The 27,908-nt window shown below is 53.2% G+C and overlaps 1 protein-coding gene across 1 annotated transcript; it reads right to left on the reverse strand.

Annotated features, from left to right (window-relative positions):
* Window positions 1–27,908, reverse strand: LOC123455993. Its single transcript, XM_045138015.1, has 8 exons — window positions 27,771–27,908; window positions 26,204–26,363; window positions 25,316–25,423; window positions 22,611–22,684; window positions 4,609–4,756; window positions 2,360–2,519; window positions 1,277–1,454; window positions 1–248 (listed from the first exon to the last, which is right to left on the reverse strand). The coding sequence occupies exons 1-7, from the start codon at window positions 27,906–27,908 to the stop codon at window positions 1,436–1,438; spliced, it is 807 nt and encodes a 268-aa protein (XP_044993950.1). The 3' UTR covers window positions 1–248; window positions 1,277–1,435.

Consider the following 27,908-nt stretch of genomic DNA (forward strand, 5'->3'; position numbering starts at 1 on the left):
TTGTCCTTCATATACAAGACTGTTTATTAGACATGGGATGGGGCAGGGGACCCATGGGCACCCCTGGCTGGTCAGCTTGTGGAGCCAGTGGCATCAAGGCAGCCAGGCTCTCTCCAGTGGCCCTGGGAAGAAGCTCTCCCAGGCTGTGCCCCTGCTTCTGTCCACATCCTGTTGCTGGGAGCCAGCCCCTTCGTAGTCCAGGAAGGCTCTTCTGAGGGCACAGGGTGAAGCCAGGTCTTCTTTTTCGTCTGCAAAGAGAAACTGTCACTAGTGGAAAAAGGCTAAAATCCCAGCACTCGGGGGTGGGGGTGGGGGAACAGGAGCAGGAGGATTGCTACAAGTTCCAGGCCAGCCTGAGCTACACGAGACACCGTTTCAGACACATACACAATCTCACGCATTGACACACATGCACACACACACATACACAAGTGAAGGGCAGCACTCTGGAAGGAGACTTTAGGAGCAGGCAGAGGAAAACCTGGCCTGGGGAGGTTGTCTCCTCCACCAGCAGGAGAGAGCCCGCAGCCAGGGTGCCAGGGCACCAGTGGCTGAGTCTAGTCATCGGACAGGGTGCCCAGGGTGCAGTTCAGATCTCAAGAGCTTTGCAGGAGTGCAGGGAACTTTCTGGAAGGAAGGCCCTGCTACTCTCTGGTAGAGAGCAGTCGGGGTTAATATGTAACTTCCATAGTCTGGTGGCCTCTTTCCCAGGCCCATCTTCAACCAGAATGGCTCGGGTAGCGGGTCGCGGTGGGCATAGCCGCTGGGCATGTCCTGTCCTGTTTGGTCAGGTCCTCTTTGGCTCTGCCTGGCCCAGTGTTGTGCCTGGTAATTGTTCTGCGGGAAGTCAGCACTGGGAGGGGAGGAGTCCCATCTGAAGCCAGGTGGGTACTGCCCTCATCCTGGGACTCTAGGATGTGACCTGGCTCCTTGGGATGTGGAGACAGGACTCCAAGGTTTCAGCCAGGGCAGCTTAAGAGAGATAATGGCTGGCAGCTGAGTCAAGGCCGGCACCCTTTTCAGAGCAGGACGATGCCTAGGAGAATGAGGCTCAGAAGAAGCGGCCTGGCCACAGTCTGCCTTTGTAGCTGCTCATCACCCCCCCCCCCGCCCCCAAACCACTCTCCAGCCAGAGTCAAAAGGGAATTCCAGAAAGTGGAGGGGAGGATCTCAGCCATACACCAGTTTCCTCCATATCCCCTCATTGTCACCTTCCTGCTGCCTGGGTTGCTAAATCCACCTCTTTTCCTGACCTCTGCCGGTCTTTAACCCTGACCTTGACAGTCCGGAAGAGTCAGCAGTCGGCTTGCTGCACTGGGCATACTGGGAAACCCTCAAAAGAACGTCCTGCTTCTCCCACATGAAGATTCCTCCGGATCCAAGGGTGGGTGCAGCTCCTTAAAGAGCCACGAAGTCCGGCTGGAGTGATGATGGCTTAGTGGTTAAGACCTTGCCTGCAAAACCCAAGGACCCAGGATCAATTCAGCCAGATGCACAAGGTGGCACATGCATCTGGAGTTCATTTGCAGAGGCTGGAGGCCCCAGTGTGCCCATTCTCTCTCTCTCATAAATAAACAAACCAACAAATAAAGAGCCTGGCTCCCTCCACACTCCCCTCCCACATGGCCAGGAGGTCCAACACCCAAAGCTGTCTAGATTTGGGGCAACAAGAGGAGAGACTAGTGTGTGGCGAGGTCTGGAATGGGTGGTGGATGTCACTCAGGACAGGGTCCCACTATGGAGAGAGGAGGAGGTGTCTGGATGACAGGGCAGCCACGATCTCCTAGCAACGGTACACTGGCAGGGGTCTGGGAAGAGGGTGGGAACAATGGCATCATAAATCACTCCACTCCTCCCACGCAGCCCCTCCTCAGCTAAGAATAGCACCCTTTCCCCTTCCTCCTGCCAGGCCCAACTGGCCCTGCTCAGTGCCTCTGGGTCAAGGTGAGCACTCTGCCTTCTAGTTGGGTAGCAAGAGGAAGGAACTGGATTTCTCAGGAGCTCAGTTTTTGGTGCTGACAGGAGGCAAGAAGGGGTAGTTTTTGAGGCAAACCCAACAGACTGCCTTTATTTATTTACTTATTTTTATGCGAGGTTAAGAGCGAGAGGGACAGGGAGTGAGAGAGAGAACTGGCCGCCAGGGCCCTGCAGACGCAGGCGTCCCCTTGTGCTCATGTGAGACTTTGTGCTTGCTTCACTGTGCATCTGGTTGACGTGGGACCTGCAGAGTCGAACATGAGTCATCAGGCTTCGCAGGCAAGCGCCTTAACCATGAAGCCATCTCTCCAGCCCAATAAGGGGGTAGTTTTAAAACATTTGGGAGGCTCCCAAATCTTTAAGGGACACTCGGACTTCTTACCGAGCAAAGCCAGTTTCCCTTCGCAGCACGTACGGAGGCAGAGTAGGTGTAAAGTTGGGTAGTGGCTCCTCACCTCTCAGGTCCCCATGTGAAAGAACAAGTGCGAGGATCTTGGAGGGGACATAGGCCCTGGGAGACAGGAACAAGTGGCATTTCCTGGCTGGAGAGAAGAAGAGCCTGTCATAGAAGCAGGAAAGCACATGGGACCTCTTGAACCTCTTGAACTCTATCTCACTAGTTCTTTTATTGTTGTTTTCGAGGTAGGGTCTTGCTCTAGCCCAGGCTGACCAGGGTGGCCTCTAACTCATGGCAATCCTCCTACCTCTGCCTCCCAAGTGCTGGGATTAAAGGTGTGCGCCACCGTGCCTGACATCATTTTTTTTTTTTTTTAATTAGAAACATACTGGGCTGGAGAGATGGCTTAGCAGTTAGGGCGCTTGCCTGCAAAGCCAAAGGACCACTGATCAATTCCCCAGGACCCACGTAAGCCAGATGCACAAGGGGCGCGTGCATCTGGAGTTCGTTTGCAGTGGATGGAAGCCCTGGCATGCCCATTTTCTCTCTCTCCCCCTCTTTCCCTCTCTCAAACAAATAAAAAAAAATAATAAATATTTAAAAAAACATATTTGAGGTCTAGAGAGATTGCTTAGTGGTTAAGGCATTTACCTGCAAAGCCAAAGAATCCCAGTTCGATTTTCCAGGACTCACATAAGCCAGATGCACAAGGGTGGCGCATGCATCTGGAGTTCCTTTGTAATGGTTGGAGGCTCTGGTGCACCCATTCCCTCTCTCTCTCCCTCTTTCCTTCTCTCAAATAAATAAATAAATAAAATATATTAAAACAAAACAAAACAAAGACATATTGGAAAAAGCCAGGCATGGTGGCACATGCCTTTAATCCCAGCACTAGGGAGGTAGAGGTAGGAGGATCGCTGTGAGTTCGAGGCCACTCTGAGAATACATGGTGCATTCCAGGTCAGCCTGAGCTACAATGAGACCCTGCCTCAAAAAACAAAACAAAACAAACAAACAAAAATCATATCGGGGCTGGGAAAATGGCTCAATGATTAAAAGGCTCTTGCTTGTAAAGCCTACCACCCAGATTCCATTTCCTAGTATCCAAGTGAAGCCATATGCACAAAATGGCGCATGTGCCTGGAGTTGGTTTGTATCGGCATCCTCTCTCTCTCTGCCTAGTAAATAAATAAAAACATTAAAACAAATGTTTGAAGGCCAGGCATGGTGGCACATGCCACTAATCCCAGCGCTTGGGAGGTAGAGGTAGGAGGATCACTGTGAGTTTGAGGCCACCCTGAGACTACATGGTGAATTCCAGGTCAGCCTGGGCTAGAGTGAGGCCCTACCTTAAAAAAAGAAAAGTTTGGCAGTGCTGGGGATGAACCCAGAGCTTTGTGCATCTACCAATGGAGCTACAGCCCTAGTCCTTGCCATGTTGATTAATTAAATTATTAACTAACTAACTAGCGTTTTTGTGACAAGGTCTTGCTGTCTAGTCCACTAGCCTTACACTCACCATTCTTCTGCCCCAGCCTCCCAAATACAGAGATGACATGTGTGAGCCACCATGTCTGAACGGCCCTGGTGTGGTGTAGCACACCTTTGATCCCAGCACTCGGGAGGCAGAGGTAGGAGGATCACCATGAGTTCCAGGCCACCCTGAGACTACATAGTGGATTTCAAGTCAGCCTGGGCTAGAGTGAGACCCTACCTCCAAAAACTAAAGTAAACTGTATACTGACAAGTACTTTTTGGGTGACTGTCAGGAGACGTGGATAAGTCTCTAGGGAGAACCTCGAGGGAAAAGTCCAGCTAGATGTAACACCCTGGGTAAAAGATGGCTGTCGATTGATCGTCATAGCAACACAGAAAGAGTCTCCTGTGCTGTGGGGCGGAGCCGGGACGACAGCTGGTGCCAGATGGACAGCCCACTGGAAGGCAGCCCCGGCTGGGTGAGGCTTCACTACGCCCAGGCTCTCCCCCATATGCCAGCCTCAGCCTGGCCCTCCTCCCCAGGCCTGGAGGCCTTCGTGCTACCTGTGGGGGCTGCTGCTGACACCATTCCTCCTCCGGCCTGCTGCTTGTACCACCAGACAAAAGACCCTCCTGCTCAGAGATGCTCCGGCCCGCAGGCCCAGGGATATAAGTAGTTGGTTTACATCTGCCCGTGCCAAGGAGCACGAAGCCGGTGGCCTGGAGAGTCATGGGGGCAGGACTTAGTTACCACGCACGCTTCCTGGAGCAGAGTCCTCCATGGCTTGAGCTGCCTCTGGAGCACATGGGGGGAAGGGTTGAAGGAAAGGGGCAGGGTGGCTGTGGGCGGCCTGGGGCACCCATTGCTGGAAGGTGTTCATTCACACGTGGCCACCTATGCTCTTCCTGGGAAGGATGAGAAACATTGCATAATGAACTTTACCATCTGATTGTTTCAAAACCCAGCTACCCCTCTCATAGCAGCCCTGGCAGATGCCACCTGCCAGAGCCCCGAGGCTCAGACATTCCATCCATAGAGCCCGGCCACCTACCCAGGGTGCCTCTGCTCTCCTCCCCAGCAACCTAAGGTCCAGGCTTCCCAATGCTGGAAACCTTCCTGATGGTCCCAACCTACCTCCAACGGGGTCCCTCTCACTGTGTCCCTCAACAGGGGACACTGGACATCTGCATGCTGCCCTACAAAACACTCTCACCCATACCATTGCATTTGACCTTCAGGGTAACCGGGTTGAGAATACAGTAAGCAAGTTGGGCATGGCCTTTAATCCCAACACTTGGGGATGTGAGTTTGAGGCCAGCCTGGGGCTACAGAGTGAGTTCCAGGTCAGCCTGGGTTAAAGTGAGACCCTACCCTGAAACAAACAAACAAACAAACAAAAAGTTAAAACAAACAAACAAACAAAAAGTTAAGTCAAAAAGGCATTAATAACTTGCCTAATGTCACTAGCTAGCATGTGAGGGAAGCCAGAATTTTTATCTTGGCCAGTCTATCCAACTCTAGTCAAAACCCCAAACTTGCCAGGCCTGGTGGAGCATGCCTTTAATCCAGCACTCAGCAGGCAAAGGCGGGAGGGTGGCCATGAGTTCGAGGCCTGGGGATTCCTGTTTGGCTTTGGTGGGTGTTGCTTTGCCTTCCTCCCTCATTGCAGGGTGGTGGGGTATCCTGTGGCAGCCCCTGTGCTGGGAGAAGAGAAGCTCTAGTGAGGGTGAGACCAGGTCCAAAGCTCATAGGGGAGCATGTGTGGGTTGGGGAAGGAGAGGCTGGCTGGATCAGGAGGCGCAGATGGGAAGAATGGGGTGGGGTGGGGAGCCCTGGCAGGGCCTGGGAACAGCTCTGCAGAGCCTCCTAATGACCTGCTGGAAGCCTGAAGTCACCCTGCTGCTTTTCCTCCTCCAGCGCCCGCTGAGGGCCCTCGGGAGCTAAATCCCCTCACCTGACAGAGCCACTTCCACAGAGAGGCCTTTGTGCGAAAGCTAGCACCCCCACTTACATTCCAGCCTGGGGGGCTGCCAGGCCTCCTTTCCCTGCGGCCTCCTAGTTCTTCCCCCCACCCTCATGTCCCCTCACTTCATGAAGAAAGTTTCTAGGTGGAGCTCCCTTGAAAGTCCCCAGTCAGGTCCCTAGGCCTTGAGGACCTTGACTACTATTTTTCTACTTCCTCCTTAAGAGAGCCCCTGGACTAGGGATGCCTGTGGACGCATAGTTCCTTCCTAGGAGCTCGGTGCTGCTTTGCAGCCCTACCCTATGCTCAGCACCTCTGAGGCTGGGGCTACCTCCCCCTCCAACACAGACCCTCCCCTCCCTACTGTGCCATCTAAAGCTCGTGATGATAGAACCGCTGCCGTCACAGCATAGGTTAGTCTCCAAATATTCCTGGCTCTTTCTTCTTTGCTGTCTCCTTCCCACTGCCTACCTCCTCAAACATCTGTGTACCCTTTATCACGTTTTGCCTCCAGGAAGCTGTTTTCAGTTCCCTTCTCTCCCCAAGCTTCCTGGCACCCTGGGCAGGGCTGCAATCCATGACTGTGGCTGCCTCTCCCTCCAGTCTGCTCCCTCCAAAGAGCCTTTGGAGTCCACCCTACCCTCCACACAGCACCTGGCATGTGGCAGATGCTTGATAAGTAAGTGTTTGTTGACTGCCGGAGCCAGCACTGCAGCAGGGGTAAGGAAAAGAAAGGCCTGGGTACACAAGGTTCCACAAGGGAGGAAGTGAGTGGACTTGGACATGGAGCAAGCCCAGAACAGGGCTCAGGGTTCCAACCTGGGGGCTGTGGCCAGAGGAGAAGCAGCTGGGGCATTGGGCATGACTCACCTGCCGCCAAGGCGCACCTGAGCTCTACCACTCCAGAAGCTAGGGACACAGATACCTTCCCAGTGTTCCTTGTGGTTAAGGCCTGGGCATGTGGCCATTGCAGTCTCTGATTTGGGAGATAATGGTGCGACCCTCAGGAGTTGGGGTATGAATCTGCAGTTGTGGACAGGCCAAGCTTAAACAAATGAGTGAGAGTGTTAACTTCAGAGGATAATTGAAATGAATAAAAGAAAACAAGAGGGCTGGAGAGATGGCTTAGCGGTTGAGCGCTTGCCTGTGAAGCCTAAGGACCCCGGTTCGAGGCTAGGTTCCCCAGGTCCCACGTTAGCCAGATGCACAAGGGGGCGCACGCGTCTGGAGTTCGTTTGCAGAGGCTGGAAGCCCTGGCGCGCCCATTCTCTCTCTCTCCCTCTATCTGTCTTTCTCTCTGTGTCTGTCGCTCTCAAATAAATAAATAATAATAAAAAAAAATTAAAAAAAAAAAAAAAAGAAAACAAGAAGCTGGGGCATGGTGGCGCATGCCTTTAATCCTAACACTTGGGAGGCAGAGGTAGGAGGATAGCCATGAATTTGAGGCCACCCTGAGACTCCATAGTGAATTTCAGGTCAGCCTGAGCTAGAGTGAGACCTTACCTCAGAAAAAAAAAAAAAAAAGACTTGGCACTTCTTGCGACACTGATGGACCAGAGGAATGAATGAATGAATGAATGAATGAATGAATGATTGAAACCAGGGACAAGCCACCTCGCTGTGGGTGTAACAGAAGAAGCCAGGCCAATGGGAAGGATCAGGAGGGTTTCAGCATGAAATTGTTCACAGAGGGAAAGGAAGGCTGTCCCCAGAAAGAGGGGACAGTTAGCCAGTTGAGGGGCTGTGAGTGGCCTTTGAGAGGACAGTTTCAGGAGAGTTGTGGAGATGGTAGGGAATACTGTGCTGAGGAGAGGAGGTAGAGTGTTCCCTCCAGCGCCCAGTACACAGCCCTGGGGAGCTCCGGCCGCCCTCACCTCACCCTTTCCTCATCCCTGCTCTTCCCAGCTCAGTCTCCTGGCACCTTTGACATCCCTCCCAATCCCGCATCCTCTGGAACCCACACCCGGGCTTGAGCCTCTCCTCTCTGCCTGGGTGCCAAACCCGGGCTTCCTGAGCCACCTTCCTGGTCTTTCCTTTTCCTTCTCTCTTTTCCAACTTCCACTAGTAGAAAAATTCAACTCTCCTTGGTCAGCCAGGAAATCCTTCTCTGTGGAATCGCTGCCTGCCATGCCCACTGCCCAGGCGGGGTCTCAGCCTCCAGCCATCACGGGCAGCCATTTCACAGGAACTAACTACCTAAGATGGCGATGGCGGACTCCCTCTGTCCCTTTGCTTCTGTTCCCACAGCCTTGCCCCCTATCCTGTCTCTTTCTTCCCGACAAGGTGGGGGGCCAGGCTGGGGAGCCAAGGCCGGAGGAAGCGAGACAAAAAAAAAAGGACAGAAAAGCTAGCCCCTTGGCATCTCTCTTTGGCATCTGAGTCCGGCCGGGGAGGGAGTGCAGAAGGGAAGAAAGGGATCAGTGTGAGTTTTTATTTCTACCTCCTTCCTGCCACCTCCCCCAGCCCTGCCCCCACACTTTGATGAAAACAAAATCTCTCCCCTCTTCTCTAGCCCACCACCCCTTTTTCCCTGGGCTTCTACCAGAGCCTCCTGCAATGCAAATGAACTGTATTATGCAAATGTATGCAAATCAGGCTTAACGAGCGGAAGGAGGGGGCAGAATGCTTAATGAGTAACGGTGGAGGGTACAGATGGAGAGTGTCAGAAATGGCTCCCTCCCCTTTTTCTGTTCCCACAGCCTGAAGGTTTGCTGGAGGTAGTGGGGTGTCCCTGGCTTCTGGGAGAGAGTAGAAAGAAGGTCAGAGCCCCAGTGCAGGCACTTGCCTGGGCAGGCAGAGGCAGCCTAGGGCGGCTTTGGCTGTAGGTGAGGCAGGAGGGCTTGAGGCTAAGTACTAGGGATGGATGCTGCTGGCTTGTCCAACTTTGCCAAGGCACCGAGGGCCCAGCCTCCCGGCCTCTATGCTCTACTGATGCTGGAGAGTTCAGTTCTGGGGTTGAAGAGGGGATGCTCACGGATGCCATGGCTGTGCATCAAAAAGTACGATTCCCAAGGGAAGATTCCCAGCCAGCCCCAGGTTGTTACTGGAGATGGGGGGTGAAAGCTATCCCTTTTTGTGCTTTGGGGGTGGGGGCTGGGGTGGTTACCATGGCAATATAGAACACCCACCTCCCCCCCAACATTCAGTCCCAGAGGACTTAGGAGTTGGGGGGTTGCATAATGGATTGACACCTCCTGATGCCCCCACCACCTGGTAATGCCAGCCAGAGACTGCAGAATCAAATCCCAGTGAATGGCCCCTTTGTTTCTAGGCTCATGGTATTGGGAGAGCAGGCATGGGTGCATAGAAGGGCCTTTCCCAGGCTCTGTTCCAGTTTGCATGACTCCTGACGGCCTCTGGAGACTCCTGTGGTCATCCACTGGCCTCTGTGCCCTGGCAGATGGTGGCCCCTTGGCTTTTCTCTCATGGCTTGCCAGCTACTGCTTGGTAAGCTGCCTTCATGCCTTCTGTAAGGCTTTCACTGTAAGCCTCCTCTGAGCAGTCAGCACCACCTCTTCATCCCTCACGGGAACACCTCACATGCCCAGACATGCATCCTGTCCTGTGAATGGGGACCACCCAGGCAAAACTCTTGCCAGCATTCAGCAGGGAGACAGCTTCCTAAGGGAGACACTGGAGGCAGAAAGAGCCAGGTCAGATCCAGGAACCTGGGCCTTCAACGCTCCACTAAACACCTGGGTGACCTGGGTCACATTTCTTCCCTCCTCTGGACTTGATCAGCCACAGAGGGCAGGCAATCGATCGATCGCTGAGGTCGTATTAGCTTCCCCTGACCATGCACACTCTAGGTCTGACCCTTCGTGACCTGCTCTTCATCCTTCCAACTCCTGCAGAGCTGCTCTCACGCAGACTTCCACGTGAGGACAAGCCCGGTGTCCTGGGGACAGAAGGGCCATTGCCCTTCAGCCCTGGCCTTCCTGAGACTGCTGGCCGATTACAGGCCGCTTCTGCAGGGTCAAAGTTCTGATGGGAGTGGAGACCACAGGCCCTCGTTTCTTCGGGGAAGGGTTAAAGCTTGCACCACGGCCGGGAGCTGTCCACGGTGCTGGATGTGGTGCAGGCACATCCTCCCGCCCCATGAGAAACTAAGGGGGCGAGCACAAATAACTGGGCATGGTAAGGAAAGAGAGGAGGCCATTGTGAAGGACCACCACGCTGCTCCTGCGGTTGCACGGAAGGACAGCGCCACCAGCGTAGGTCTCTGAGCCTCCCACCCAGACATCCTCAAAACTTGAAGAGCCCCAGATGAACTCAGCTATTGGAAAAAGCAGCAAGAGGACAGAGCCAGTGGGTTTCACCCTTGGGAAAGAGCTTGGCCTGAGCTGAGGGACATTTTCAATTTCCATCCTAGATACTCAGGCATCACTTACTATAACTGCTGTTGCTACTGTCCTTGTTACCTTATTGCTGAGAAACTTCTTAGTCAAGGTGAGAAGGGACCCTAACCTGTCTGACAGCACCCTGGATATCAGGGGCTTGGGAAGCAGGAACAATCTGTGTGCATGTGGCCCAGACGTAGCGATGCGACTGTATTTGTGGTACTTAACCCACGCTGCACATTAACTGATATTGATGCCACATCTGGAAAAAAAAAAGAGGGGGAAAACAAAAACAACACCTGGACATGGTGGCGCACGCCTCTCATCCCAGAACTCAGGAGACAGAGGTAGGAGGATTGCTGTGAGTTTGAGGCCAGTCCAAGACTACATAGTGAATTCCAGGTCAGCCTGGGCTACAGTGAGACCCTACCTCGAAAAATGAAAATTTCAAAAGGAGAGAAAGAAAGAGAGAGAGACAGAGAGACAGAGAGAGCGCACGTGCTATCCGGGTGATTTTCGTGGGTAACCCGGTTGAAACTTGCTGGTCTCGAAGGAAGCAGACAGCTGAACTGGAAGAAGAGATGCCCATAAAGACAGATGGGAAGGGAAGGGAGGAGAGAGGCAGGCCATGTCACTTCTCTTCTGAAGACTAGGGGAGAAGGACCCAGGTCTGGCTTCTCTTCTGTGCCATGGAAGCACAAACCACACCAGGCCATGAGATGTTCAGTGCCCCGCTGCGCTCCTGGTGCGGAGATACAGGGGCCGCGCAGAGACCTGCGGGCTGCTCTCCTCACCCAGAGGGTCCTCAGTGAGGCAGTGCCGGAAGGTAAACAGCGACAATGGTCCCTTTCAGTGTCCAGACTCCAGCCCTTCAGTCCAATTAGCAGACACAGCAAACAGCAATTCAGTTACCCTCAGCGGCTGTCATAACAAACTCAGAGCTGCCTTAATGGGGGATTAGGGCAGGAGGAGGGGTGTCACTCGAATCCTGACGGAGCCCGGGTGGCAAGGAGGGGGTTCCCTTTTCTCCCACCACTTTCCTTGCTAAATGTGTCCGCACCTACCCTTCCTTCCATAACCCTGCTTCTCAAAAGCCTGAACTACTTTCTAGCTTTGTCTTCTCCCCTCCATTGACTTTAACCCACTAGTTTAACTCCTGGGGGAGTTGTCCCATTCTGCCTAGGGACCAGTGATTTCTATCACCCCATCTTCTCTACTATGGGGGATTTAAAGAGATGATTTATTTATTGGGGAAGAGAATGGGGGAGGGGTGCAGGCAATTGGCGTGCCAGTGCCTTCAGCCACTGCAAAGGAATTCCAAACACATGCACCACCTTGTGCATGTGGCTTATTACACGTACGTGGGTCCTGGGGAATCGAACCTGGGCCCTTTGGCTTTGCAGGCAAGTGCCTTAACCACTAAGCCATCTCTCTAGCCCCCCTTTTCTGTAATTCTAGAATCTAGAAGCTGAATAGCAGCAAGTTGGAACTGTCACTTCCAAGCTTTCTGCAGGTCAGTTTGCCAGTTGTAAGAACTCTTACAAATAAGCTAAGGCATGGCACAGATCACGCCTATAAACCAGCAGAGGCAGCAGGATTGCCACAAGGTTGAGACCAGCCTGGGATACATAGTGAGTTACAAGCCAGTCCAGGATAAAAGTGAGACCTGGTCTGGAGAGATTGCTTAGTGGTTAAGGCGTTTGCTTGTGAAGCCCAGGACCCACGTAAGCCAGATGCACAAGGTGCACATGGGTCTGGAGTCTCTCCATCTCTCTCTCTCCCAAATAAATAAATAAAATATTAAAAATTTTGTTAAGAAGTGAGATCTTGTCTCAAAATGAGAGAGAGAAAGGGCTGGAGAGATGGCTTAGCACTTATGGTGCTTGCTTGCAAAGCCAAAGGACCCAGGTTTGATTCTCCATGATCCAAGATCAAGCCAGATGCACAAGGTGGCATATCCATCTAGAGTTTGTTTGCAGTGGCTGGAGGAGGCCCTAGTGCACCCAATCTCCCTCCTTCTCGCTCTCTCTCTCCCTGTCTCTGAAATAAATAAATAAATAAACAAATAAATAAAAATTTTAAAATGAGACAGAGCACACCATTCTGCCAAACAAGTTTCCCAAGGGTTGGTCTTCTCTCCTCAGGTTCCCACTGTTTCCTACCCAGATCCCTTGAAGCCCCCCTTCAACTCCCAAAACTAGAAAAGGAGGGGCAAGTCCTTCCATTTAAATGTTGACAGCTCCCAGTCACAAACCCACTAACTGGCCTCTGGGCCCTCTGCAGTCTAAGGACTGCTTCCCCACGAGCGTCAACATATGCTGCCTGTGTGGACTCCTATCTTTGTCCACAAAACAACCTAAGCAGTTCCGTGGTCATGTGTACTTGGTGTGCCTGAGGCCCTGGGTTCTGTCCCAGCCCCTCAAAACAACATATAGCTTCCTTAAAGGATGGCTTCTCCCTGGGGAGAGAGGCTGGCCTGCCTTGGCCACCTTTGCTCTTTCTAGTTCCTCCCTCACTAGACAATCTGACTGAAACAATTTCTATACTGTCACAACCCTTTTGATGCCTGGAACTGGGGGAAAAAAATTGTCCCTGGGTTTGGGTGTGAATAATGACACAAAAGTTGAGTCAAGGGCCTGGGGAGATGGCTTAGTGGTTAAGGTGTTTGCCTGTGAAGCCTAAGGATCCAGGCTCGATTCCCCAAAACCCATATAAGCCAGATGCAGAAGGTGGTGCATGCATCTGGAGTTCCTTTGCAGTGGCTAGAGGCCCTGAAGTGCCCATTCTCTCCCTCTCTCTCAAATAAATAAATATTTTTTTAAAAGTCACTATTTAGGAGAAAGTCTTCACTGGCTGTTTGGATGGAGAACTCGATGGTAGGGGCTTGAAGTGGATCAAGAAACCAGCTGGGAGATAGGGAGGTGGCTCAGTGGTTAAAGGCACTTGCAAAGCCTGAAAGCTAGAATTCAATCCCCCAGCAGCCTTGGAAAGCCAGATGCAAAGTAGTGTATATGTCTGTGACCCTGGCACCCCATGGCAACAGGAGGTGGGGCTAGAAGAATCTGAAGTTGGGGGGCCAGCCAAGGCTGACATTCCTTTGCAATCTGCAAGAGGCCCAGTCTCAAAAAGGGTGGAACATTGACAGCTCAAAGTTGTCATGACCTCCACACACTGGCTGTCACACTCAGGCTCACATTGGGCATACACACACAAATAAATTAATGAGTTGTGTGTGTGTGTGTGTGTGTGTGTGTTCGAGGTAGGCTCTTTTAGTACCTGCAGACCTGGAATTCACTATGGAGTCTCAGGGCGGCCTTGAACTCATGGTGATCCACCTACCTCTGCCTCCTGAGTGCTGGGATTTAATGCTTAAATAATTTTTCTTTTTTTAAGCTGAGAATTTAGTTTTCAGTAAATTGGGTGGATGTAGCAGGATCTGAAGAGAGGAACTGGCGGTTCTTAGACACAAGCAGAACTGTGATGATAACAAAGGAAATTTCCTAACTGGCAGCTGGCAAGGCCCTTCTGCCTCCCTGCATCCCAGCTGCACCAGTTCTCCTACTGGATATAACTGGAGGAGGAAGGTGCTATGAAATATAAAGATTAGGGGGTAGAGCCAGTGGTGGAGGTTCGCATGTGTAATCCTAGCAGGTGTGAGGCCCAGGCAGGAGGCCAGCCTGGGCTACAGAATGAGGCTTCATCTCAAAAACAGAGACGGGGGGGGGGGTTCCTGGAATGGCTTAGTGGTTAAGATGTTTGCCTGCAAAGCCAAAGGACCCAGGTTCAATTCCCCAGGACCCACATTAGCCAGATGCACAAAGGGGCCCCTGGCTAACGTGCCCATTCTCTTTCTCCCTCTTTCTCTGTGAAATAAATAAATACAGAGACGGGAAGGGAGGAAGGGAAGTAATAAGAAGAGAGAGGGAAGAGGAGGGAGAGAAAGGGAAGAGGAGGGACTGGCATCCTTGTGGTACCTGCTTTTGGTAAAGCCCCTGTGTGCTAGAACCCCGTCTTTCTATGGGTTTCCTTGTCCACAGTCAAGCAGCCCTGGTGTCCCAGCTGAGCTTCGCACCCACACCCAACCTCAGGCCAGATCACATAGTACTACGGTTTTCCACCTTCCTGAGACACAGCTTGCTCACACATCACCCACCCACCCCACCCTGCTGGCAATCTTCTCACCACAGTATGCACACGTGAGAACAGTGTGAACCCTACCCCACACTTCTGGCCTCTGTTTCTCCTTCCCACTGAGGTGAGGTACACACCCTCCAACACCCCTTCCTCAGGCCCTCTTCTCCTTAGAGATCTGCACTCACGGCAGACAAATGTGGTTCCCAGTCAAGGTTCAAAGGCTCATGAGGATGGGCCTCAGAGGACTCAAACACACCTTTCTTTAACAAAACCAAAAAAAAAAAAAAATATATATATATATATATATATTTTTTTTTTTTTTGAGACAGAGTCTGGCTGGACTGGAACTCACTATGTTGTATATCAGGCTACACATTTCCAAGCAGCGATATGAAACATAGCTCATGGCTATAACCCCATCACTTGGAAGACTGAGATAGGATTGCAGTGAGTTTGAGACCAGCCTGGGCTAGGGAGTAAGTAAGTGCCAGGTCTGCCAGGGCTAGAGTGAGACCCTGCCTCAATAAAAAATGACTATGAGCCGGGCGTGGTGGCGCACGCCTTTAATCCCAGCACTTGGGAGGCAGAGGTAGGAGGATCACCATGAGTTCGAGGCCACCCCAAGATTACATAGTGAATTCCAGGTCAGCTGGGGCTAGAGTGAGACCCTACCTAAAAAAAACAATGATTATGATAAGAAGAAAGCTACTCCTTGTTGCTCCCCCTTTACAGGGAAGCCCTGATTACGGCCAGACCCCTCCCTCTCCCTGTGCCACATCCAACCGATCCCTCTCAGCTCAGCCCAGCCACGTCTCTCTCCAGCTCTCAGGAAGCCAATGGAAAGCACTTTGGCTTCTGGAGATCAGGTTCCTCCTCCTTAAAACGGGGTTACAGGCAGCTCCCTCACCGTGGGAGTGACTTGTCTAGAACCTGCTTCCTTGCTTCCCAATTCAATACCCACCGGCCTTTCCTCCAGAAAACTCAAATTCCAAGCTGATAGAACTGTAAGAGAACAGTAATCTCTCTGGCTTTGTTTGCCCAGATTGCTAAAGAGGCACTTGTACACTGGGCTCCCTGAACCCCAAATTTTGAATTTAGAACCGTCAATATTTCTCCCACCTAATATGCATCATTGAATCATTATCTCATAGCTATAAAATCTGATCCTGGGAAGAAAGTTTAAATTTGCACAGGAAACTGGAGTCTGCAAGGTCATTTGCCCAGTGTTTGTCCCTTCGTGGTCCTTGAGGCCCTCGACCTGGAGGGCAGGAAGCTGGAGTCAGGACGGAGCCCTAACAAATGCAGAGACTTCCAGCTCCACACATTTATTTTGCAAAGTGACTCTCAGACCATGTGTAGCTGAAATATTTGGCAGGATAAATGGATTCTTTTAGTAAGAGCACCGATTAATCTAATTCTTTGCTTTCTCTGGGTAGCACAGAAACAAATTCCTTTGTGTTTGAGCTCTTCTGAGCTCCTTGGGGCCTTTTTTTTTTTTTTTTTTGACACAATTTCCAAGAGTGAGGCTGGAACAGGAAGGTACGATATTCTTTAAGTCCCCAACTCAGAGCCTTTAGCCATTAATTTCAAAGCATCAACGGTTCTTATCAGACACCACTCAGGTTCTGGTGTAAACGAGGAAACAAGAGAATCTTCGCTCCACTGCCCCAAAACTCGAGGGTGGGGGGCGGGAGCAAGAGTCTCTGGCCACCGAGTTATTGGGCGTGGTCCTCCCCCCACCTTGGGTTGTTTGGCTTTTTTTTTAAGCATCCACAATCCAGCAGATGCTAACCCTGTCCCCATGCCGCCCCCATCCCCACCCTGACACTCCCCCAACCAAGCCGGCAAGCCCTGGGTGGCTTCACGGACACTAGCAAAGACCTGCGTTCTAGGAACATCTTGAACCTGGAACTCCAGCAAAGGCGGAGCCCAGTGGAGGCTGTTCGCACCCGCCACCGACCCGGGCGGGCGCGGGGCGCGGGCCGCAGGCGAGTCATACACCCTGAGCCCAGGTCCCCACGCACCCCGAGCCCAGGTCCCCAGGTCCCGCACATCCTGACACCAGACTCCCAACCTTCCCTGAGCATCTTCCCTAGCTAGGGACCCATCCCGAGCGGGGTACCCCGGGAGGAAACCCCCAAGGAGACTTCTGGCCTTCCTCCCAACCCAACGTGGGGGATGGAGTGGGGACCCCACGTTTGGGGATAAGTGACGCCAGCCCCGGTCCGCGCGCCGCTGCCCCCGCCCTCCGCTCGGCCCAGCCCCGCTGCGCAGTGTATGGGGTTATTTTTACTTTCGGTTATCTAGCTTTATGAAGACTCCACACCACTCATACAGCTAGATAACCAAAGATAACAACCAACCCCGCCTCCTGGCCGCCGCCGCCTCTTCCGCGCAGCCCTCCGGGCCTCCGCGCGCGTCCCCACAGCTCGCGCCGCCCCTGGCCGGCCGGGGAGCCGGTGGGTGGGGTAGGGGGGGACTCGCGTGGGGCGGGGGCGGAGGGATGGGGTCCGGGACCCCAAGGACGGACACGATCGAGCCCGCAAAAGGCGAGGAAAGGATGCAACGGAGATCGGAGCTGGACACGGGACCAAACCCCAGAAGGTTGTTAGCCATATTTCCCGCACCCCCGGGTCCCGGGTCCATCCGAGCGCCCCGCGAGAGGGACGCGTGGGCTGTTCGTGCCACCCGGGAAGCCCGCAGGGGCCGAGGCGGGGCCTCTCCCACCTCGCCGAGGGTCCGCTGGAGGTCGAGGTCTGGGTGGGGGTGGGGAGGGGCCGCAGAAACCTGGGCCTCTCAGGGTGCCTGTGGCCGCGCCCCCCCAACCTAACGGAGTCGCCCCGGGAAAAGCTGGGTCCAGCTGCCGACAGAAGGGGGGAGCAGGCAGCGAAAGCACCGGGGAAATGTGGGGTGTGTAGGGTGGAAGGGGACCCCACTTAAGCGAGTGTCCCCAGGGCAGAGACTCGAGCCGCGCGGAAATCCTGGAGGGCGCTGGACTTGAGCTCGGGGAGGCCGGGCCGAGGAGCCGAGCCGGACCTGCCCAATCCCGAGCTCCGCTTGGCATGAAAAGCAACAAAAATCGCTCAGGGCTGTGAAACGGCCCGGGGTGAAGGGGGGTGGTCTGAGGACCGGGATGCCCCAGGGGTCGTCTGGGAAGCCACCGCTGGGTGGTCCAGGGAGGGTGCGGGGCTTGGCGGGGCGCTCGCGGTGGGTGCCATCTCGTGCCAGGCCACTTACATGGAGCCCAGGGTGCTCATCCCGTGCTGAGCCGCGCGGTCTTCCGAGAGCCACGGACCTGGACCCAGGATGCCAGGGCTCAGCGGGCGGAGAAGCGGGCAGGGCGGGCGAAGGCGGAGAGGGTCTCGGGTACCCGGCTCCCTCCTCGGCTCCCTCCGCTGCTGCTCTGGCCTAAACGCGTTCCGGCTCCGGACTTTTCATTCATCCTCTCACACTCCCTCCCCTGACCAGCCTCTGATTGGCTCTACTTGATCTGACGCCACCGCCTCGCACGCCCCCCCCCTCCCTATTAACCACCAGCAGCCCCTCCCCTCCTTCCAAACCCTGGCCAAGGCGCGCAAATGGGGGGGCCCTCCCCCGGAGAATGGGGGTGGGATGGGGGAACCCAAGGTCTGTGCGCCGATCCTCATCCGCTTGGAGACCCGCCTGGCACGTCTAAATTAACTGCCATTTGCGGTTCTAATTTTCACCTTCACTCTGTTTTTGTAGTTCCTAACATTCTGTACTTGGGCCTTAAGCATGTTGCACTGGGACCAGGGCGCAAAGATGGGAAGAGATTAGGCAAAATTCCCTGAAAGAGGAACTGGTTCACCTATAATCTCAGCTGAGGCAGAAGAATGGACAGAGAGTTCCAGGCCTGCCCGGAAAGGAAGGCTGCCCTTTCCCGCCTCCTCACCTCGGAAAAGTTTTTGTGTTTCTCAAATTCTAATCCTTTCCAAATTGTGATCCTAATATTGGCGACCAGCAGGAATCTCTTTTGCTCAGGGGTTTCAACTCAAAACAGCAAAAGACAGATTCTGCACCCTCCTTTTCTGCCTTTCAGAAGCAAACAATCTTTTTTTTTTTTTTTTTTTTAAGGCTGCATCTCTCAAATGTTCTCCTAAGAGACAATCTTTTGAATGTTCTTGTAGCCTCAGGCTCCAGGTAAGGAAGGATAGGGCCGGACAAGACTTGGTGTTTGGTCCGTCCTCCACCCACTGGCCTTCCAGTACAGCCTTGTGTTTGCTCCTGAGTGCCAGCTCTGGGGCGAGGCGTGGGTAAGGAAATGGCTCTCCAGCAAACTCAGTCCTCCTCGCCCACTCCCAGCCTGGCCCAGCAGGGCAGGCATTCCAGGCTCACCTCTGTTCTACCTGAGAATGAGATTGGAGTAAATTCTATGCCCACCGTTGGGTAGTGCCCAGCTGCTGGCAGCCAGGATCGGGGGTCTGGCTGCAGCTGAGCCAGCCTGGGCCCCCTGGGAGCTGTGGTGCCTGCCAGGGAGCCCCTCCATCCTTCCACTCCCCCTCTTATCGCTTCTGCTGTGGTTAGGTCCACACGGAGGAGCTTAGAGATCCCTGAACACTGTCACCAGCCCTGCGCTTGGAGGGGTCATCATGTGGCCATCAGACCTACGCTGATTTTTCTCTATGCCCAGGTCCTCCGGCTCAGCTCTGCCCAGGACGAAGCCAGGCCTGTCTGTGGTTTGGCTGGCTCATATGAAAGCCGGTGGCCAACGGATTCAATTTGGTGCCTCTTGCAAAGACAAGAAGATGCTGATAACACGGTGGTGAGGTGGAGAAAGAATAAAATCTGGAGGTTGGCTCCAGAATGGAGGAGGGAGCCAAAGCGCCTCGGTTCTCAGGGCCCAGCTGAGCATCTTTCCTCCTGTCAAGCCTGTACTGTAGCTTAACACATTTATCCAAGGGAGAGGCTGACTAATTGATTGATTTACGGGAGATTGAACCCAGGGCCTCACACATGTCAGGCGTGTTCTCTACCACTGAGCAATACCATCAGCCTTCTCTCTGCTGCTCATTTTGAGACTGGGTCTCACTAAGTTGCTCGGGCTGACCGTGAACTGTGAACTTACTCCATAGCCCAAGCAGGCTATGAATTTTTGATCTCCCTACCTCAGTTTTCTGAGTAGTTTAAGATTACAGGCTTGAGCGGGGTGTGGTGGCACATGCCTTTAATCCCAACGCTGGGGAGGCAGAGGCAGAAGGAGCGCATGAGTTCGAAGCTACCCTGAGAATACAGAGTGAATTTCAGGTCAGCCTGGGCTAGAGTGACACCCTACCTCGAGGACAAAAAAAAAAAAAAAAAAAAAAAAAAAAGATTTACAGGCTTGTACCAGACCCAGTTAAGGGTGAAGCTTTCTAGAAGCTTCCATAGCTCTGATGCTGCACCCTTCCAATACAGTGGTCAGTGGTGAGGAAGAAAGGAAAGAGGCAACGAGAGAGACACTCCCTACACCGCTCCCTCCGGCCCGTACAACTCAGGCTGGCGCTCCTAGGGGGAGTTTGGGAGTTTCCGGGCTTCTAGTAGGAGTTGCAGAAAGTGGGAACGCTTCCCTAGATACCCGCACAAGCAAACCTGCCCCCAGAATGCTGCTGAAAGCCATCCTGAGGCACTTCCCCACAAGACCCTCCACCTTTCTTCTCAGCTCAGTGCCCACCAAAGGTTTCTCCGCAAGCAAACACTTCACAGCCCTTCACAGGATGTCTGACACCCAGGAGGAGCGGCTCCCTTCATGCACAGAGCCAAGTTTCCCAGTTTGCCTCCCACAAAAGCTCCTGGGAACACCAGAAGCAAGCAAGCCTTTCTCCCTGTTCCTTCTCCAGTACCCAGAGGGAGGTGGGGGCCAGAGCATGGAGAAAGAGCCCCTTTTCTAGCTGAAATGCTTCCCTTTCTGTAAAATATTTTATTTTTACTTATCTATTTGAAAGAGAGAGAGAAAGAATGGGTGTGCCGGGGCCTCCCCTCCAGCCACTGCAAAGGAACTCCAGAGGCGTGCACCACCTTGTACATCTGGCTTACTTGGGTACTAGGGGATCAAACTGGGGTCCTTAGTCTACCCTTTGTAGGCAAGTGCCTTAACTGTAGAGACATCTCTCTAGTCCCAAAATATTTTTCTTTCTTCTCACCAATTTTCACCCTTTCCCAGCCCTCTTCAGGGCTCCAGACAGACCAAAGGGAGAGGGAGAGTCCCTCAGTTAATGCAGTATTTTTTGGAAAAGGAAGTGGACACAAAAGTTCTTGGCCCAGTGGACACTGCTGCCCCCCACCCCCTGTACTGCTAGTGGCCAAATTCAGACTCAACTGGATTTCCAACAAAATTTAACCTCAAAGAGAAAAACGGGCACATTTAGCTGAGTTCTGAAAAGACGTGAGCTCACATTTCACCACGTAGTTGAATATCGTGCTTCCTCTTAGTGCTCAATCTAACAGGGTCCAAATGAAAGAGAAGACATTTCAACAAGGGCAGGTGGAGATAGCCTACATTGTCCTGGCCTGTCACACGCAGAACCCGATTCCCAAGGAAGTGAGTTTCTGCTTGAATTTGTAGGTGCAGGACAAGCCAGCACCCGCTACTCCTCCTTGGGGTGCTTTCGTCCAGTGAAGGAGGAAGGGCTGTATGCCGAGAGAGAGAGGGGGAGAGAGAGAGAGAGAGAGAGAGAAAACCCCCAGCCTCCTGTTAAGTGGGATGGACCTGTACACTGAGTCATGCTTTTCAAGTTCCAAACAAGAAAATCCTGCAAGAGTGGCAAAGGAAAACAGCCTCTCTCGGAGACAAGGACAGCTTCTAACATCTTCTTTGTCCAGGGATAAACAAATTGGCTAACTTCATCCAGAGTATGCCAAATACATTAGCGGGGCCGAGGAGACCTTTCTGCCCTCTGGAAGCAGGAATCCTGTAGGGGCACAGTGCTCCACCAGGTGCCCTAGGAGTGGCCCCCGGCCTCTGTCTTCCCTGAGAGGCCCCAGCAGGACCCCCGCCCTCCACCTCAGGCACAAAGCACCTTTGCTCTCTGGTTTTCAGGTCTCTAAATACATGTTGGTAGTGAAGCACTCCCTTGATTTATTCAAGTAACTAAATAGGGGGGAAAAAACATAGCTTTTCCTTGTTTAATCAGGTGAATTTACCTTGAAAATACAGGTAAGAGCTCTCTCTGAGGGAGGAAGGCTCCGACACTGATTTCTGCAGCAGATCTGTCAGACGCTGTCCTGCTAGCAAACGTTTGCATCGTCTATTGTGTTGTGACAAATAAAAGTGAGAACAGCAAAAAAAAAAAAAAAAAAAGTCTTAGCTGGGGCCTTTAATCTCAGCACTTGGGAGGGGAGGCAGAGGTAGGAGGATCACTGTGAATGGGGGGCCACCCTGAGACTACAGAGTGAATTCCAGGTCAGCCTGGGTTACAGTGGGACCCTGCCTCTGAGAGAGAGAGAGAGGGAGACGCGATCTGGAGGAGTGGCCCCTAGGTGCACCAACGTACTCCTCCCACAGTGGCTTGGTGGCTTCGATGGCCTCTCGCCTTTCGTCTCCTCTCCTCTCGCCTCCCCTTCTTCTTGCTCTTCTCTCTTCCCAGGAGGACCAGCCTGGAGAGCTCCCTACTAGTGTAAGTGTTGACTCCACGTTTGCTCAAGGTTCTGAGTTTGAGCCCCATGGACTCACCTCCTACGAGCCCCAGCCTTCAACGCAACGTCAGGGGTGTGAGAACAAGGTAGCAAAAATGGAGAGTCAGCTGACCCATCCAGACCCGACCCTTTCTACCACACGCACAGACGCCAGCAAACGGCCTCCTCAGAGGTCAGAAGCACGAGTGTGCAAGGGTGCTTGCACATGTGCGTGCTCACAGACATCCATCGACTCAGACAGGTGCATGGGCACCAGCAGCAGCAGTAGTACCTCCCAATGCTTAAAGATCTGTGCTCTGGCACACCCACCCACTGGGCATCCCAGAGCCCCATTCCCTCTAATCGCTCACCACAGTCACCCGTGCTGGAAGCCCTGTGTCCCTCTCAGACCTGCCTTCTCTCCGGACGCCTGTGGAAGCAGGGGAGGAAGAGTCTACCTGTCATGTCAGGACGTCTCTCCTCTGTCCAGACCGGGAGCAGAGTGGCCTTCTGTCCCCCAGCTACCTGGTCCCATCCCCCTTCTCTTTAACAATGCAGGTCTCACTATGCAGAGACCCAAACCAGAATCTGGAAACTGGTAGAGGGCGGACAGCTGAGGAAAACAGGAGAGAACACAGGGGGTTCAGGGCCAGCTTCACTTTTCCTCCCCCCAGCCACATCACCGTCAAAAGCAAGGAAGGACATAAGTACCCCAGCGTCAGAAGTGCCAGCTGCCGTCTTCCAGGACACCAGGAACAAAGGAGGCTGCTTCAGGATGGCCTTGCCTGTGGAGGTGGAGAATGCAGAAGTTAGAATCTATCCTCTTCCTTATAGCTCTGCCTTCTTCTTACTCCCTTGGCTTCCCGCTCCAGGCAGGCTAGCTCCCCCCTCATCAATTGCCAGGACTCAGGGCTGCCCATGAGGTCCCCCAAAGAGAAAGTCCCCCCATGTAGAACAACCAGGAGCCCTGTGGGCCTCTCAGCTCCCTTCTGAAGGAAAGCCTCCACCTGCTTGACTATCTTGACCTCTACCCACACCTCCACCCCAAAACCTCCAGACCCAGGGCTGGAGCTGAGACCCCTGAAGTCTCTTACTGTAACCCTAAAGAAATCAACCCCTGCCTTCACCTTCTCCTTGCAGATGCCTGCTTTTTGCAAGCTACTAGAGAGAACAGGATTGGAATGAAGGGCCTGGGCTAGGAATACATTTCTGTCTGCCTAGGTTTATGACACATAAACTGTAGAGTGATGTGCACATGTCAGACAGTCTCAGTTGTAGCCTGGCATGGTGGCACACACCTATAACCCACTTGGGAGGCCAAAGCAGGATCAAAAGTTCAATATCTTGTCTCAAAAATAAAAGCTGGGCTAGAGAGATGGCTTAGTGGTTAAAGCACTTGCCTGCAAAGCCAAAGGACCCAGGTTCAATTCTCTAGGACCCACATAAGCCAGATGCACAGGTGGTGCATGCCTCCGGAGTTTGTTTGCAGAGGCTGGAGGTCCTGGTGCACCCATTCTCTCTGCCTCTTTCTCACTCTCTGCCTCAAATACATTTAAAAACATAAACACACACATACACTTGGGAGGCAGAGGTAGGAGGATCACTGTGAGTTCCAAGTCAGCCTGGCATAGAGGGGGACCCTACCTCGAAAAACAAACAAACCAAACAAAAAAAGTATTCCCAGTAATAATTTATCCAGCTTTCTCTACTCTGTCATGCCATTTGTATATCTCTCGGGATCCATAAAAACACCCTTCGTCCTTCATAAAGGCATGAGTACAAGGGCGTCACTGAGCATTATTTTAGTGTTTGGTGTGGAGTTCACTCCACATTTTACAGTATTAACTTTTCAGTACTTAGCTGTCAGGTTGAATTAGGGTTTGAGGCAGTGGTACCTATAGCATAGGTTGTGACCCAGCTCCTAAAAAGCCAGGAGGAGTAGGTTTGTGTATGTGTGTGTGTGTGTTTTGTATGTGTGTATTGGACTAGACTGATAAATCAATTCTTCTATCTTAAGCTCAATTCTGCACTATTTTTTTTAATTACTGTTTCCTTTAGCAGTTTCTTTCTTTTTTAAAATTTTTATTTATCTATTTGCAAGGAGAAATAGAGGAGATGAGAGAGACAATGAGCACCCGGGGTCTCTTGCCAGCAAGCAAACTCCAAATGTACGCACCGCTTTATGCATCTGGCTCTATGTGGGTCCTGAGGAATGAAACCCAGGTCTTCACGCCTTGCCAGCAAGTACCTTCAACCACTGCTGAGCCATCTCTCCATCCCCCCCCCCTTTTTTTTAAATTCAGGAAGGGAACCTACATTCATAGGGAACTGGGCAAAAGGAAGTGTGAGAGAAGGAATGAGGAATAAGCCTGACCTGAGTTCTAGAGAAGCAGGACTGTCTCCTCCCACTGCTCACTGAGGGGTGCCCCTCTGCCCCACCTCAGCTGGGCCAGCCTGTCCGTTTCAGAAAGAGCTACCTCAGTCTGCGGTTCATTCTTAGCTTCGTATCTAAATGCTGTGCCTCTGGCTCTTTCTGCTTGCTTCTGTGGGGAGCTACTCTCCTCATCAATGGCTGCCCAGCCAGCTGACCACGACCACAGGTTCACAAAGTGTTCAGAGCAGTGGCCAGGAAACAGCCCAGTGATACAGAGCAGGAATGTGCTAGCAACCTGGCTGCTGGGGTGGTGGAGGTCTGCCCTTATCCTAACCCCCTGCCATCCCATAATGACTCTAGCCTATGTTCCCAGAGCACAGTGTGGATGGGGGCTCAGGGCCGGGCCTTTTCTCTGATGTCCTAGCTCTCCTTTAGAAACCACTCCAAAAGGCCAGGCATGCTGGCTTGTGCCAGGCTGAGGTAGGAGGATCAAGTAGCCAGGCTGGGGCTACAGAGTGAGTGACAGCTCAGCCTGGACTGGAGTGAGACCTTGCTTCAACAAACAAACAAAACAACCAAACAACAACTGAAAGGTGAAAGGGAAAAAGGAAAAAGAAAGAAAGAAAGGAAGGAAGGAAGGAAGGAAGGGAGGGAGAGAGAACAAGATAGGAAGGAAGGAGGAAGGAAGGAAGGAAGGAAGGAAGGGAGAGAGAACAAGATAGGAAGGAAGGGAGGAAGGAAGGAAGGAAGGAAGGAAGGAAGGAAGGAAGGAAGGAAGGAAGGAAGGAAGGGAGGAAGGGAGGAAGGGAGGGAGGGAGGGAAAAAAGGACTGGGGAGGTGGCTGAGTGGCTAAATAAAGGTGCTCACTTGCCAAGGCTGCCACCACCCCTGGTTCAATTCCTCAGTACCCATATGTAGCCATTATAGACTACACAACGTGTGTGGCATTCCTTTGCAGTGGTAAGAGACCCTCGTGCACCAATATACACACCCATATAGAGATAGAGAGAGAAATAATAAATAAGGAAAAAGCATAACCTACCCAAAAGACAAGCCATCTTAGGAGAATCTGGGGGGCTGGAGCCCTCCCCCACCGTGTTCTGGAACTCAGCATCTACGTGCCTTTGAACTCCGTCAGCCCTTTGCCCACCTTCCAGCACACAGGGAAGGGAGGGGAATTAAATTAATCTAAATTCTGTAAAATATTTCCCTAATTTTCGGTCTCTAGCTACCCAGGAATGTGTCTCCCTTTCTGTTATCCCCCTAAAGTCCCTTCTAGGATTTTTTTTTTTTTTTTTTTTTTTTTTTTTGCTTGCTTTCTTTCTTTCTTTCTTCCCCTGAAACGCCGTCTCTGGGGTAGGGAGGGAGAAGGTCAGAGTCCATAGTCAGAGCCATTTTTCTTTTCCTGACACCCTCTCCCCTCTCTTCCTCCTTCCTCTCCCCAGTGCCAGCATTAAGATGTTGGCCGTGTCTGGGGGGGTGGGTGGGAGGGAGGAGACGATTAATAGGATCCTTGGCACCGTGACCCTCCCCACACCCCCACCCCATTGACAAACTTAGTGAGCTGTCTGGCTGTCAGAGGCTGGGGAAGGAGGGGGACTCGGGGGGCCTCTGGCACCGGGCAGGGTGCCTGGCTCCAGCTCCTCCGTGGGTGCCCGGGCCGCAGGGGTGAAGGCCCCGTGGGCAGCCGGCCAGCCCTACCTGCACGCACGCCCTCCCCACCCCCCCGCCTCCGCCACCCTTTCCGGGGCTCCTGCGTTAGGATCAGCCTTTCTCTTCGGTGACTGTTGGACCAGCCTCCGTGAGCCACTAGACAAGGCGTGGGCGCACCCCTTCTCCCCACCTCCCCGGGCTCCTTTTAGGGAATCCCTGCTCAGCCTCCGACTAGATCCCCGCCAGGCCCTGCCCTGGAGCCTCGGCGGCCGCTTACCGGTCTCCGCGGGGAAGAAGGGCGCGGCGGCGGCGGCCCTGCCCGGCTCCCGGGCTCCTCGCCCCGCGGAGCGCAGCGCAGCGCGCCCGGGCCCGGCGCTGGTGACGTGGCGCGCCCGTGCAGGGTTTTTGCTCGCCCCTTCCTTTCTCTGGCTGCTCTCCTTGGAAAGGCAGCAGGAAGGGTGTGCTGCCCCTATCAGGGGACACCATCCAAATGACAGCCCACTGCCGTGGAGACCCGTCCGTCTTCCTTCTTCCTTTCCACGCCTGTGCGTGCGTGCGTGTGTGTTTGTGTGTGTGTGTGTGTTTGTGTGTGTGTGTGCGTGTGTGTGTTTGGGGTGGAGGGGGTCGTCTTTGTCACCTCCCCTCTGCCCCTGCTGCCTTTTTCCAACCTGAGGCAGGAAGACGAGGCTAAGGGACACCATGGCTCCTCCAGGTGCCCCTTGTCCCCAGTACAGGGAATGAATGACAGAAGTACCCCTGTCTTAGACTTCTTGAGTTTTAATTCACTTTTGCTCTTGAGGCGATGATTGGCTGATGTGTGTGGGATGGGAGGTGGAACTGGCCGGGAGACTGGTACAGAACACCCTTTGCCATGTGAAGTTGGCTGTTTGAGTTCCTCCTTCCCATCGGCCTCCCCCCTCCAGCCACCTCGTCCCCCTCAGCTGCACTCAGGGCAAATTCAGAAAGTGAGGCTGAGAGCTGAACAGGGGGCGAGGGTCACCAGCCCTTGAAGTCTAGCGGGAGAGAAGGGTGGGACCACACGCTCAAAGTGGGAGATAAATTATTTTGTTCTTAGAGGAGAGAGAGGGCGATTTGGGAATTGGTTTCCAAGGCCGGGGTCCCATATCTGGTGGAAGCTGGGGCCCCAATGGTACAATGGTTGGGGCTCTTTTCTTTCACCCCCACCCTCAGCCCCTCCCTTTGCTCCCCTCCCACTCTTTCTGGCCTGCATGGGAACTCAGTTTGAGCTTGATGTGACAGACAGCAGGCCTGCATGCTAATGAAGTTTGTCTCAAGTTCATTGTCAAAGCCCCCCCTCCCCGTGGCCCCCTCCCTTTCTCTCTCATACACAAATCTCCCTCCAACTTTTGTCCCACAGATCTGGAGGCCACTTGAGTTTCTGCTGGCTTCTCTACCCTCCCCCACTGCTTTCAGCCTCCCCTCTCCACACTACCTCCCTCAACAGCTATTGGGGGGGGGGCTTCTTCCCGTGCCCTCCCAGCCACCTTGTGGCCCAGGCATCCCTAAGCCCCGAGAAGGGATTCTGAGGGCTGAGGTCAGAGTCTGCGGACAATCCTTCCTCCTCATCCCAGAATAGGGAGACTCGCTCACTCCAAGTTCTCTGTCCCCCAATTCCCAGCCTCGCCCCGGCCCAGTCTCCCCATTCCAGTCCAGCTTCCCCTCCTCCACCCTCCCATAATGATTATTTTGCTCTCTCTTGATTACATCTGCTTCACTAGCTCAGAAATAAAGATCCTTTGAGACTAATTTTGCACCCCCTCCCCTCCTCCCTCCCCTCCCCTCCCCTCCCCTCTAGACCAGGCTCCTGCTAGCTCCTTTCTCACCGGCTGGAAGACATTGAGTTCCTTGTCTAGGGAGCTGGGGGGTTGATGAGAGGGGGTGCCATTGGAATGGGGGGGTCGCTCCAACTCTGGGACGGACGTGTCCAGCAATCCAAACCTGTCCTTCTTTTGTTCCTGCAT

The sequence above is a fragment of the Jaculus jaculus genome, chromosome 19, assembly GCF_020740685.1.
Source record: "Jaculus jaculus isolate mJacJac1 chromosome 19, mJacJac1.mat.Y.cur, whole genome shotgun sequence".
Taxonomy (NCBI): Eukaryota; Metazoa; Chordata; class Mammalia; order Rodentia; family Dipodidae; genus Jaculus; species Jaculus jaculus.